The 15,081-nt window shown below is 43.2% G+C and overlaps 1 protein-coding gene across 1 annotated transcript; it reads left to right on the forward strand.

Moving 5' to 3' along the window:
- Nucleotides 1-8,824: 8,824 nt before the first annotated feature.
- On the forward strand, nt 8,825-15,081 carry vax1 (ventral anterior homeobox 1). The gene is made up of 3 exons (XM_063491159.1): nt 8,825-9,670; nt 10,767-10,954; nt 13,405-15,081. The coding sequence occupies exons 1-3, from the start codon at nt 9,457-9,459 to the stop codon at nt 13,945-13,947; spliced, it is 945 nt and encodes a 314-aa protein (XP_063347229.1). The 5' UTR covers nt 8,825-9,456; the 3' UTR covers nt 13,948-15,081.

Below are 15,081 nucleotides of genomic sequence, written 5' to 3' on the forward strand. Positions count from 1 at the left end.
TCAAAACTTACATTTTAACTACTGATTTTATCTACTGTTCTGATTTTATCTACTGTTTTTTTAACCAATTTCAAAGCATGCTTTTTATTTGTTTTTGTTTTTAATGTCTCTGTAAAGCACTTTGAATCACCTTGTTGTTGAATTGTGCTATATAAATAAACTTGCCTTGCCTTGCCTTGCCTAGGCTATAGTTTAGTTTCACCTTTGCCCTTTTATTTTGTACTGTTTTACCAGCCTATGAAAAACGGCTTGCCCTTTGTTTAAATCAAGTTTAGTCTTTGTGTGTCAGCACTTGGGTCCACCTTCTCACTTCCACACAGTCTGCTTCAGCCAGACTGTGACAGTACGACCGGAGCATGACGGACCCAGCAACACCATAACCCCTCAGACGAGTTCTGGGAAATTAGTTCAAACAGCCCACTGTTCATTCAGTGGGATGGTTTTAGTTATTGTGCAAATGTCCTGTTTATAAGATTGGGGAAACCTGCAGTCAGCTGAGACTGAAGAAGTCACTTGGATGAGTGACGAAATGTTTCTCCCGCTGAAAACGCTACGTCCAGATGAACAGAATCATCCTTTTGGGATTTACTTACCTGGATGATTGAGCGTGCATCAAGACAGTTCACACAGTGGTGGATTTATGCAGTGCGTGGTTAAAGCTCTCTGGAAAAGAGGCCCTGGAGGAAAAAGTTTACCAGCTGCAGGGATGTTTTGATGCGTTTCCCTGGTTATGGGAGGCAGTACACCCTCTAATAGCGGACTTTCTCCACACCACCCTCCAACTCCATCCACAGCAGCAGCTGCCCAGCATGCAGGTGGATCTCCCCAGCCCCGCTGTGATGCAGCTCTCCCTTCACCAGAAGTCGGCGCGTTAAGTCTCTCGCTTGTCTCCATGCCCAAGCGGACAAGTGCTCCATTTTCTCCGCCGCAACCAGTGGCTGCTTCCAGCACCATGTTCACCTCAGCCATGGTGGTGCCTGCCTCCATCACTATGACTTCCAGGAGGAGGTGGTGTCTGTATCACCACTGCGCCTTACAACAGCTTGAATCAAATGACTGTGTTTTTGCGCTGCACGTTTTTTCTATAGAGGAGATTAAAACAAATACTGATTTTCCAGTTTATGGGCCCGGCTATGAAAAGACTGTTCATGTTTATTAAGTAGCTCAGACTAAGAATAGTCCTGCCAAGACGCTCATGGGCAAAAGAACTGTTAATGGGTCAGCTAGCAGAAAGGCAGCTATTAAGCCACAGGAGACGCCTTCCACAGACTGTTTGGTTCCTCTGCTCCCTGCTTCCCTGTGTATCGCTCTTTCTGTGTTCGACCTTTGAACCGAATTTTCAAACTGTTTCAATGTGTGACTTGGAATCAAGTTATGAACACACTGAGAATTATTTCACTGAAACTGACTATGAACTTTGAAGTAATGTTTCCAGGGATGAATTGTGCTCCAAGGCTGAAACAACTCTGTAGCTATTCTGAAAGAGAGTCTAAGAACAGTTCCAAACATTCTGTGAAACCAAGGAGTGTTTCAAGTGTTGCTTCACCCCCAGACTGTGTTGCTCCCAATGCAGCTTATTCAGACACTGCCTATGTTAATACTCATGTTTCTGAGATTGTTTTTTCTGAACCTGCTCCTCTGCCTCGCTGTGTTCCTGGGGCGATCGTGGCTCAAGAGTTGGGAGTTCGCCTTGTAATCGGAAGGTTGCCGGTTCGAGCCCCGGCTCGGACAGTCTCGGTCGTTGTGTCCTTGGGCAAGACACTTCACCCGTTGCCTACTGGTGGTGGTCAGAGGGCCCGGTGGCGCCAGTGTCCGGCAGCCTCGCCTCTGTCAGTGGGCCCCAGGGCAGCTGTGGCTACAATGTAGCTTGCCATCACCAGTGTGTGAATGGGTGGATGACTGGTTGTGTAAAGTGCTTTGGGGTCCTTAGGGACTAGAAAAGCGCTATACAAATACAGGCCATTTACCATTTCCTGTTCCCAGGGCAGCTGTGGTCCAGTCTTCCCCTGCACCTGTATCAGTTTCCCGGGTGAGGGGGGCAGGGGCTCAGTTGGTCTCTGCTCCGGTTTCCAGGTCTGATGAGGTTCTGCTAGTCCCTGTACCCGTACCAGATTGTTAGGTGGGGACAGCAGCTGCCCAGCCATTGCCTGTACTGTCTCCTAGGGTGAGGCTGGCCGTGAACCAGCTCACTCCTCCAACTATACCTACTCCTCGGGTGGGAGTGGCTGGTGTCTGTTCTGCCCTGGCACCTCTTCATGGTTGAAGCCCTCTGGGATCCACGGGTACTTGTAACTGTCCTCTATGTCTGCCTTCTGGTAGTTCGATCCCCTCAGTTCTGACTACCTTCCCTCTTTCTTATCATCCGACTACACTTCTCCAGCCTGACTCAACACTCCAATGTCATTGCTGTATATCCTGGTGGTCTGGATCAGTGGATTGATGTATGATTCACTCCTGGCATACAGCTTGGTGTCATCCATATAGAGGAGGTGGCTGACACCAAGCTGTATGCTGCAGTCCGTATCTGTAGCCAGTCTTGTTAATGATCTCACTGAAAGGGTTCAGGCCTATGCAGAACAGCAGTGGGGACAGAGCACCTCCTTGGTAGAGCCCACACTTGATGCTGGCTTGTGCTATGGGCTTGGAGTTGGCCTCTATTTTTGTACACCACATCCTCACTGAGTTCCTGATGAAGGCTCTTAGGGTCCTGTTGATTTTGGCATTCCAGTATCCAGCTGTGGGGCATTGAGTCATAGGTCTTCTTGTAATCAATCCAGGCAGTGCACAGGTTGGTCAGCCTGGTCTTGCAGTCTCGGGCGACTGCTCGGTCTACCAGTAACTGGTGTTTTGTGCCTCTGGTATTCTTGCAAATTCCTTTCTGTACCCTGCTTATGTATTGATCCATGTGCCTGTACATCTTAGCTGCTATGATGCCCGACAGGAGCTTCCATGTAGTACTGAAACAAGTTATTTGCCGGTAGTTTGATGGGACTGGTCCTTTCTCGGGATCCTTGAGGATCAGGACCGTCCGACCTTCGGTTAGCTATTCCGGGTGTCTCTCGTCAACTAGCAGCTGGTTCATTTGTGCTGCCAGACGCTCGTGGAGTGCAGTCAGCTTCTTTACCCAGTAGGAGTGAACCATGTCGGGACCTGGTGCTGTCCAGCTCTTCATATTGGAGACCCTTTCTTGGATGTCTGCCACTGTGATGATTACTGGACCCTGTTTAGGGAGGTTGCTGTGCCACTGAGCATTGCCGTTATGGGTTGCGTCCTTCTCCCATATGCTCTTCCAGTATTGCTCCGTCTCCAGCCTTGGTGGTGCTGTTCTCATATTGTTCTCTTGCCACTGAGAGTACACCTTTGCTGGTTCAGTGGAGAACAGCTGGTTTATTCTCCTGCCTTCTATGTCTCTGGTGAATCTCTTCAAGTGGCTGGCCAAGGCTGTGAGTCTTTGCTCGGCAGTTTCCAAGGCCTCAGGCATGAACAGCTTGCTGTACTTCTTAGGCACCTTCTTTTAGTATTTACTCGGGCGTGGGATGGCCTTCTTTTCTTGAATTGTAAGGTTGAACAGAAGTTCTTGCAGTGGTGAGGACAGCTGACACCTTCAGTCTGATTCTCTCTGCTTACAGTTGTTAGTTTACTAATCCTTATCTGAAATTACATGCTGGATTAAGCAAATAAAAAAATAAAAATATCAGTCAGTAGTCGAATCCAAACACCATTCTGGAGGTTCCAGATGGTACTCACATTATATCTCAATCTATCTATATCTCTATTTAAAAATAATTTAAATATGTGTACAAGGGCTCAGACGTTCCATCTCAAAATATACACAATCTACTGATATTTTGGAGGGTTTTGGGGTCACATTTGCTCAATCCAGCATGGAATTTGAATAAAAATGGCATTTCCTTCATTTTTGTGACTAAGAAATTCATTGTGAAATTCAACTATAAGCTATCCAGAAATCATTGCTAGTTGTCATTTGCATTTATTTATTTTTGTAGTTAAAAAAATTAAAATAAATGTGTATTCAAATAGGGGAGTTCTCAAAAGCCCTGGACTTTTTTTAAAAGCAAGGAATATTTGTGTATCTAAAAATAGATTAAACGCAGTGTTGAGGCTGACAATTTCAGCATTTGCATGGATGTTAAGATGTGATTGCTTTATCTGAAGTCACCACTAAATTAGTTACAAAGTCTAAAAAATGAGATAGAAAATTTAAGTAAGGCCAGGTGGACGACAGGTTACGAGTCTGGCTTTCAGGAGTCGGGAGTGCTGAATCATTTTAAACTAAGACGTTTATCTAATGGTAACCAGGTCCTCTAAGGCAGAATAAATTGGTAGCTGGGGGAAATGTTTTTGGCTATACATAAAACTGAAATATGTAAAGCCAGGCCTATCAAACTGTCCCCACCTCCAGGAGACGTAACTGATCATTTAAAACAAATGCTTGACAGTGGCATTATTTGACCGTCTTGTAGTTGTTTCTGCAGGAAAAGGGGGTGGTCTCAGGTTCTGTGTTGTGGAAAGCTTAATGATGTCACCAGATAGGATATATATGCCCTTTTAATGATGCACTTGAAAGCCTGAGATATGCCTGCTGGTTGTCCACACTTGATTTGGCCAATGGAACAGAAGGTTAATCCAAAAGATCATCACAAAAATGCTTTGAAAACATTACAAGGATTGTTTGAATTTAATGTTTGAATTTCTGTCTGTGAAATGTACTTTCTAAAGATTGGTGGATTTCATACTTGCAGATTTGCAGTGGACACCACGTTTGATGTACTTTGATGACATTATGTTTGGACGCACATTTCAGCAGCACCTGGCCTGGTTGGACAAGGTATTTGCAAAACTTCAGCAGGCCAATTTGAAAATCAAACCCTGTAAATTTGATTTTGTTTACTAATTGGCGCATGTCATGTCCCATGCAGAGGGGTTAAGGCAGACCCTGGTAAGGGGGCTGCAGTCAGTGAGTTGCCTGTCCAAAGTAATCAAATTTAGGCCCACAGCTATCTAAGTTTAATATCCTACTGAAGGTGTTTTAGAGAAAGTGGAGCATTTTTAATGGACTGGTGATAGTCAACAAGTAATAAAAGGTAAAATGAAGGTGGTGAAGTGAAGGTGGATGAGTTTAAATATCCGGGGTCAACTATCCAAAGCAACGCACAGTGCACGAGACAGGTGACGGGCAGGATCAAGGGGGTGGAGATGAGTGTCGGGGCGATTTGTAACAAAAGGATACCAACAAGAGTGAAAGGGAAGGTTTGCGAGATTGTAAGAGACCTGCTATGAATATGGTTTGGAGACGGTAGCACTAACAAAAAGACGGGAGGCTGAGGTGCAGGTGGACAGAATAGCTTGCTAATTTTCAGTTTAAGAAAATATATTTTCCAGGCAAATTAATGCGAAAGCATCCAAAATGGGATGGATGTTGTTTCTGCTAACAGCACCAGGTCTGTCCTCGGAAGTTTCCCAATTAGCTGTAAAGCACAGATAGTTTTTTGGAGACTACGCAGGCAGCCAGCAATTTAATGAGAACAGAGCTCATTATTAACTAAAAGACTAATTACTAACTAGTCTACTAACTACTGGCCAGGCAGATTGCATGCAAATGCAATCCTTTCAAGATTACCTGCTTATGGTGATCCAAAGAAAGTGAGGCTGGAGCCACACATTTTAATGGCTCGAGCACATCCCAGCTGCCATAAGGCAAGAGGCGGGGTACACCCTGGACGGGTCGCCAATCTGTCGCAGGGCTAACGCAGAGACAGACAACCATTCACACCTATGGGTAATTTAGAATCACCAATTAGCTAACCCCACTAACTGCATGTCTTTGGACTGTGGGAGGAAGCTGGGAGTACCTGGGGAGAACATGCAACCTCCACACAGAAAGGCTCGGGCAAGATTGTGGAGTCAAACACGGGACCTTTTTGCTGTGAGGTGACTGTGCCACACCACCGTGCTGCCACACCCCATTCTGACCCAGCAACCCAAATATAGGTGTTTTGGTGCCTAAGGTTCTGGTGCAGGTACCATCAGAAATGAATACCATTTAGGTATTTAGAAGTTGCACTGAAAGGTAAAAGATAGGCTTCATTGGCCAGGCTGGTTAAGGAACAGGTTAAAAGCGGTGCAGGTTGTTCTTCCCATAAGGCCTCTGCTTGCTCCCTTGTAGCCATCCACCACATCTAGGCCCAATGAATTGGTAGCATTGGACATATCGGGGCCTCTCTATGACACCCCTAATAAGAACAGGTATATCTTACAAAATGGACTGATCATGAAGCTAAGGACTGTATTGTTTTAGTGTTGTTTGCAGTATCCATTCAGATCAAGGCTGAAATCTGTTTAAGGAACTGTGAAAACTTTCACATATTTGTAAGCTAGGTACCTTAAATATAACTTAAGTGCATCTCATTGTCTGTGTTCTTGCTTTGTGTAAACTGTAGTCACTTAAACGTTGAGCCTTTGGTTAGACATTGTCCAACAGAAAAGTCTTTATGACTTTAAGGCTAAGTTCTAATTTTATTCTGAAGGAGAACTGGTCTGGGTACCAAAAGCTGTATTACTCAGGTTAATGCCTCTGTATGGAGGCCCTGAATGCGTGGCCCATTTAGATTAAGCCATGTATAGCTTCTGTGGTAGCAGCTGACCTAAGGTCCTGAAGGTGGACCACCGCATGTCCCCTTAAAGAAAAAAGACCTGCCACTGGAAACTCCTCATGTCATCAGAGGTCTCCTATTTCATCTCGGGATTATCAGATGTAGTAACTTGTAAAGAGGGTAATGTGACTGGGATGAAGCCTGAACTCACCATCGTTGGGATACATTGGTCCAGGGCTAATGATTGATATCGAGTGTGGCTTTCTGTGTAGCTAATGAGACTACAGATCTTGATTATGGATGAGCAATGGGCATTTAGTGTGTGTGTGTGAGCTGCAGGACGTTGCGTGGCATAGGCGTGTTCATCATTCCCGGCTGAGTTGTGCTGCCAGGAACGTTGACAGATAGCAAGGGGGTTAGCTGTTCCTGTGTTAGGAGGGGCGGTTTGCTGGCTTCTTTAGCAGGTCCAGCTCAATCAGAGGACAGCGAGTTGTGTCATTGCTCCTCAGTGTGCTGCGGCCTTGAACGCTGCAACCATTAATTAATGTGTGGCTTCCTGTGCACGCCAGTGGAGTGAGAGGGCCCCACGAGCCCAGACCCTGGGATGGGGTCTCAGTATCTGTCTTTTAATTTTAGGGATGGATATTTTTATCCCCCCCCCCACTTCCACCCGATGAACCCTTTTTTGAAGTGTAACAGCTGGAAAGTTTAACGTCACATTCAGTGTAATCACTGTTTATTCTGTCAACAAATGCAGCGCAGTTTTAAACCTGGAAGCTGCTCGTAATAGCACCAAAACATTTATGCTGGTGTAATTCTCGGGTATGATTATCTGGTGCTACGTTGCTTTTAAAGTCTTGATCTCGACTAATAAAAGACGCATTTTTGAAGGAAAAGATCTACAAATGAAAAATCAGATTGTTCGGATTTTGCAGGACTGCAGTGTGTTTGCAAATTATTATTAATTACTTACATTATTTAAAACACAGTCTTGTTGACTGACTACTGGACAGTGTGTTGTGCTACATACGTTACCTGCTTTCTCGGGTTTTTTGGACGCTGAACAGTTGCTATTTTTGAGAATGTGTAAAACTCCCCTCTTAGCCATTGTATGAAGCTGAGAGGCCAAGACCATGTGTCCTCAATCAATTTCCCAGGCTGTAGTTCTGCAACCCAGCTTGCAAAACCCAGGTCCCCTTTAGTCGCTCCCTTTTTATCCTCCTTTTACCTTTGTCAAACAATGGATCCTTCCCTATTTCACACTGAATCCCCTAAACACTGTGTGAATAAAGTTAGTCCAACATGCGGCCCTAAACCCACCCTGAGACTGCTGCGGGCAGCCACACTCACAGAATTGTGTGTTAATAGTCCAATTAGATAATTGCCATCTTTCACTCCTTTTCCTCTCTGTTTCCCATAAAGGCATGAATGGCACTCAGGGAGGGGGGCAGCCTGAAGAGGGCTTCTGGCCAGCTAAGGTGACAAGAAGGGCCAGAGAATGTTCCTTGCACTAGCCCGCTGGTTTGAATTGAATCTTTGTGGCCTAATCAATGGTCTTATTGGATTACTGGCCACTGCTGTGTTCAGAGATATTGTTTCACTGACAATGAAAATAGCAAAGAGTTGGTGGCTGGGTGGGTGGGTAGTGGGTTGGAAGGCGAGTGGTGGAGAGAGGTAGGGGCCATTTCAGGGGTATGCGTGCATGAGAGAGAGTGTAGGCAGCCGAAGCACTAATGACAAGTTTTGTTCCCCTTTTTTGTCTCCTTCAAATATGCAGGTTAAGATTGCAAGAGCTGAAGATGGCTTTTAGGGTGCAATCATTTGAATACTGAAGGATGTGGCATTAGCGTCCGGGATCTCGCTGGGGTTTTCTCTTTGACCGAATCACATGATGACACAGGAAACTTGAACACAATTCTCATTTAAGAAGAGCCCAGCATTGTTGTGGTACTCCAGCTGGCTAAGTCATCATTGCCTTCATAAATTTTGCTATGTGTGGATTTTTTCATTACCCTTTGTTAGCTATCTCTCTCACACTCTGTCTCCCTCTCTGGCTCACTCCCAGTTTCTCTTGCCTACAATAGCGTAGTGACAAGATCTGCACGTTGCAGAATTCCATTGATTGGAGAGAAAGCCAAAGGGAAAAACGAGATCAAAGTTCACTGACAGGCTGCAACAACAAGGTACGCTGTAAAAAGTCAGTGGGACAAAATAACCAGCCGCGTTCTGGCGCCGGAAGAACGACGTGTCCGGGAACTTTTTTGGGCTCCGGTCGACTCGTACCTCTGCGATTGTGTGCGGGAGGCTTGGTTGCGAGACAAGACCAATCATTTGTCTTGATACCCTGCACTGAGAGCAGGCAAACTGAGGGGGACGGAACGAACAAACCCCTCTATCAAGACCTGATCTATTTCCCCAAACAATTTTGTGTATTCATGAGGTTACGCAAATGTGGAGGCAGCAAAATTACCGTAATCAATTGAAACAGCGAGTGCGCATCCATGGCTCTGATTATTTGGAGATCATCTATCAGCCTGATGTCTGTGTAACGAGGAAAGGGGGGCATTGAATTACTATTGAGATTTACTGAGAAGTCCATGATCATTGGGCAAGGGAGTTTGGTCAGTGATAATAGGACTCCTTGGTCTGGCGGCGGCGGAAGTATTTCTCCAAACATTAGATAGCTGACTCTGCACTGCTGAAAGGTGCTGTTTTGAAACTAAAACCCACAGTGTCCGGACAGGCTGGTGAGCTGCATTCTCCATAATCTCCTTTTTTTCCCCCACCTGACAAAGGAAAATCAGAGGTGGACAAGCGGCGGCTCTAAGAGGATAAACTGAGCATGGAGGTCAGATACAACCAAGAGACTGAAGGGATGGTGCTGAAGAATGGACTAAAGGAGGGGAAAGATGGCAAGGACTCCCAGGGCAGCCTGACCAAAAGCTTCCTCAAGGACCAGCAGGACTCCTTTCCCCCCTCCGGGACCGTGGACACTTGTGACAAGAACAGGGGGAGCACAGGAGACCCGGACTACTGTCGGAGAATACTTGTTCGAGGTAATGTTTGTCCTTTGATTTTTAAGCTGTTATCAGTCTGTCGCACTCAGATGCATTTGACAAATTTGAAATATGAGATTATCTTGAAAAAAGTTGTAAAACGAGCTCCGTAATGTCACAGTGTGGTCGTTTAGTTCATTAAGAGGAAGCTGACCGTTCATCAGCCTTTGTAGATCGGAAGCACTTTACTGAACTTTAAAGTTAACACCACAAGGTTTTTCTTTTTTAAAATATAGTTTGATAAACTCACTTCTTCTTATTTTATTGCTCCAGGATTAAAAGTGTAAGATAACTGAATTATCTGCTGTGTTACATGCACATGCTTTTTTAAGACAATGACAAAACGTTTAGAATTACTATTTTAAGATTAATTATTGCAACAATTTTAGGATTTACTGTTAAAATAAGCAGATTTAAATGTGCCTTACCAGGTATATCCCCTATATTTTCAGAGTTATAATCAGAGGGAAAATACGGACACACTTTGTTATTATTGCTATTTAACATCAACAAATGATGCATCGCATTAAATGCATGAGAGTGAACAGCTAAGAGTGTCACTGTGTGTTTTCTGTCACCCATCACGAGTGTTTGAAAACAAATAATAAATATAAAACCTTCACAAAACCACTTGTTTAATTACTCAAAATGTAACGGGGAAAAAGCACATTAAGGTTTTCAATTAAAATATTTTACTCTAATATTTAATAAAATTATACAATAATTATTCATTCGTTTTTTCACAGCATAATTTGAAATAATAGAAAACATAAGCAGATTGTAAAGATTTGTGCTGGTCGTGTGAATGAAAAATAAATAGGCTCACTTTGATTTAATGTTTTCTATTATAATCTTCACTTAAACTTAAATTAAATTTTCAGTTTTCTGCAAAGCATTTCACAGTCACACTGATGAAAAGAAATCATTTGGAGTACGTCACGTCACACTTAATGTACCTCCACTACTGTGGCTTTAAAAAATATAATTCTAATAATAATAAATCTAATTATATTAATAACTGAGATGGTATCAAATCTGTCTACATTGTGTCCTGGCTGTGATGTTGTGGTTTGAATTATTTTGCTGCTTGTTGCAGATGCTAAAGGCTCCATAAGAGAAATCATTCTGCCCAAAGGTTTGGACTTGGACCGGCCGAAGCGTACCCGCACCTCCTTCACTGCCGAGCAGCTCTACCGTTTAGAGATGGAGTTTCAGAGGTGTCAGTATGTGGTTGGAAGGGAACGCACAGAACTGGCCCGTCAGCTCAACCTCTCTGAAACTCAGGTATGCACTCAGCAACACCGTCGTGAATTTAAACAAAGTGTCTTTATGCGCTGAACCATCATCTTTTTGGATTTCACATAATCCTGTTAGTGTTTTAGCACGTAGGACGGTGGATATAACCACATAATTCAATTAGTTTCAGTTCATTTTCAAGCACATGAATAATTATGTAGGACTCAGAGGAGGCCATTTACTAACTGTTTATTTAAGTTGGAATTTTTTTGTGTTCACAGAATTTTAAGGAGATATTTTTACACATAATTACACTTTGATTGTGAAACATGATTTTCATGCTGGTCACTGGTTTGCATGCTGTATGGAAAAAAATCTTCAACCCACAGTAACCATTAAAAATCATATCTAAGCAGTTGTAATTTACTGTTTTAGAGAGACCCCAAAATATTTGATTTGAGCTTCTAATAAAAAATGAAATTCAAATAAAGCAATCATGTGTTTACTGTCTGACTGAGATGTGTGCTGGCCATAGAAAAGCTCAGAGTTTGTCTTCATACTGGACGTGTGGGGTCAGCACAGGTTCATGTAGTGGGTGAACTGTGTTTGCTCTTTGTACCAGATTCCACAGCGAGTCACTCCAGTGATCCCAGGCTGCCTGTTTCAGCTCCTGTGGCTCGTTGGCTTCTCTGGGATTTTTAACACTGGTGCTGTCGGGACCTCAGTTTGCAGTTTGTGTTAATGTGGTTTTGCCACAGCTGAATGAACTTGACCTTGAGAAAAGGCCTGCAAGAGGTCATAATAAGACACAACTAACAGCGACGGCTGTGCATATTTTAAGCTAGCTGTGTGTTAACATTTTAAATGTTTTACATTTTCATTAGAGCAACACAACCACTGTTCCCCACGCCGCAACTGTTCATTCTCTCATATAAAAGTCAGACAGAAAACTAACTTTTCAATGCTTAGTTTTCATCCCACTGAAATGTAAATAGTTGGAATGAGACTCGGCTGTGTGCTAATCAGCAGTTTGAAGCTCCAGTTTCACATCATCAACTTTGTACTGAGTCCACTCAGGACACCACCTTGTTCATTTTAGGAGTCTTTATGTTGTGGACAGAGATTATTGGATAGAGCAGTGGCGTTTCTTCACTTTGTGTGAAGAATGAACCCACAGACTGTAGCGAGGAGGAAAAGTATTCAAATGTGTGGAGTAGCACCAGGACTGAGCTGGGCGCTTGCTGATGATTGGTAAATTATACCGCTTATTAAAACGGAACTATTAAAATGTCACATTAAATAAAATGATGGATAAAAGAAATTTAAATATAATAAAAATTGACTGTTTCTGACGAAAGGCGTAATTTATTGTGAAAGTGCAACACCGAGCCTCAAGGTAAATATAAATACATAAATAAATAAATACATAAATATTTACTTATTAAATAAATATTTTATTTAATAAATCATAAATCAAACTGAATTAAAAATGGAATACTTGTGCTAGTTAAATCACTTACAGCAGTAATATCCTCAGGCAGGGAAATACATTTCTTTCCTGCTGTAGATTTCACTTTCACAGTTTTCAATAAATCTCTAAAATGTTAGAAATATATTTTATTATGACTAATTTATTTAATTCAAATTATTTTTAAGGAGCAAAAAGTGTCAATGTCAAATATTACATTTAAGATTTCTTTCATTTGTCTGAGGATATTTTGGGAAGTTTAGCCTTCATTTCCCGGGTCGGTAAATCCTGTGTTGGTAATTAAAGAAGTCACTGAAGTCATTACAGTTAATTATCCCCACTCTGAGTGAAGATACAGAGAATACAAATATGGACCAGGCTTACTGTGAATGTGGTTTCCATAGAAATATGTTGAGATTTTAAGATCTTAATGTTAATAGGAGGCTATTTTAAAAAACACAAATGCTGACGAGTCATATTCAGAATTGAGCAGCTGGTTATTAATCTTTGTGGATCATTTAATTTTCCAATAAATAACATCACACCACAGCCATCAAACATAATGGGCAGATTCCCATGTTTTTGTTTCCTGATGGCTCTGTTGGATCGTGTGTGGTTTGCACCGAGTTTGACTGAATTACCTTGCTGTCGGTTAGTCTGCATGACTGAATGAAATCACTGTATTTTGTGGTCAGCCTACACTTATTATTGTGTGTGCTTATTAAAATGTCTGCACATATATGGCTGTTACACTTTAGTACGGCTCTAAAAGCACGCTGCATCTGCACGGGGGAAGGGACGGCAGCTGTCGCTGTGATCTGTGCAGACGAGCTGTTTTATACTTCACACTGAAGCAGCACATATCACTGAATATTAGTCTGTTTTTCATTTTATATCAGCACACAATATTTATATATTCATACACAGGATTTGGATCTGTGAGCACGCGCTCTACGTATAACACAGCAACAGAGGAACTACATATGATTATTATTTCTCAGGAGGCTGTCTCTTTTGTGTTTGAATCTAGGTGAAAGTCTGGTTCCAGAACCGCCGTACTAAGCAGAAGAAGGACCAGGGGAAGGACTCTGAGCTGCGTTCGGTAGTTTCAGAAACAGCAGCCACCTGCAGTGTCCTCAGACTGCTGGAGCAGGGCCGGCTGCTGACGCCTCCCGGCCTGCCGGGCCTCCTGCCTCACTGCGGCGGCGGCACTCTGGGCTCTGCCCTGCGGCCACCCTCCATGGCCATGGCCAGCAACGGCAGCAGTAGCAGCAGCAGTAGCGGAGGAAGCACTGGCACAGCAGGCGGCAGCCCCCCGCTACCCGCCGTCACCAGCTCAGGGACAGTGGCAAGCTTGCAAAGCTCACCGGCAGCTCACAGCCTTTTCAGCTTCCCTATGCCCTCCTTACTCAGTGGCGTCGCCACCCGCATTTCCTCCAACCCCCTCTCCATGGCGGGCTCCCTGGCTGGAAACCTGCAGGAACTTTCTGCACGCTACCTGAGTTCCTCTGCCTTTGAGCCTTACTCGCGGACCAATGGCAAAGAATCCATGGACAAGAAAATCCTGGAATAATGCTTTGCTTTTACATAGATGGAGTCCTGTTTCCTCAGGACACATGCTGGTTATTTTCCTTGGCTGTTATTGTCATTCTTTGGTTTCGAGCTGTCTCTTTCATCTGTCTGTGTCATGTTTTGTAGCAGTTCATGTATTCCAGTTGCGCATCTGGCGCCTTGTACAAGGAAGCAAACATAAGCTCGTCTTAACAAAGAAAAGGTGGCAGTGGGGAGATTTTGCACAAGAAGTTCATAAAGGACTTTATAAAAGAGAATTAGAGAGATATACACTGAGGAGAGTACTAACAGATGTCTTTCTGTTAATAAACAAATATTTAGTCCACAAACCAACTATATACTAAAGCGCCTAGAGAAGACAGCTGCTACTGTGGTGCATACAGTCTACAGCAGGGCGCTGAAGACTGCTGACAAGAACTGTAAAGTTATGGTAATGTTGTTGAACTGTGTTCTTTGATTGTGATGGGTAGGTGCGTGTCAGAGCAGTGAGTAGATATAGACAAACACCTGAGCAGCAGTTTGTGTCGTCCGACCGCTAAATCAGCGCTTTTAAAATTTAACCTCAGCAAGGCCAATTTCCTGAAATAGAATTAAAGAAGGGTTCGAGTGTGCGATTAAAGGCCAGAGTCAAAGCCAGGCAATCAGAGACGTGATCACAGTTTGCATATGCAGATGTTTCATAAAAGCATCTTTTGTAAATCTGTATTATCTTTGAACCAAAACAGAATCCAGAACAATGTCGTCATACAGTATGAGAGTTGAATTGTTCCGTGTTCACACACACACACGTGTGTGATTGTAATTCCACTACGAGTTCTCCAGGTTTTGGTGTACAGTTTCTACTGCGTGTTGGAGCTAAGCACAGGTACGAGCTACTGAAAGGGAGAAAAGGCTTTTCAGCTGAAACTGTTTGCTTTGTTGAACGCTACAAGGTAACAGCTTTTCCAATCATTAAGACAACCTTTCCTGTGCAAAATTTCTTAAATCCACAGCCTTCAGAAAAGATTAAGGCCGATGATTCTTGTGGAGACTGAATGAAATTATTGTAGTACTCAAGTACTGGAAATGCAAAATGTACCTTAAAGTTGTTATTTTATTGTAAATTATTTACTTCTGTAATTAATAGATTATTAGT

Source organism: Pelmatolapia mariae, linkage group LG13 (genome assembly GCF_036321145.2).
Source record: "Pelmatolapia mariae isolate MD_Pm_ZW linkage group LG13, Pm_UMD_F_2, whole genome shotgun sequence".
Classification (NCBI taxonomy): Eukaryota; Metazoa; Chordata; class Actinopteri; order Cichliformes; family Cichlidae; genus Pelmatolapia; species Pelmatolapia mariae.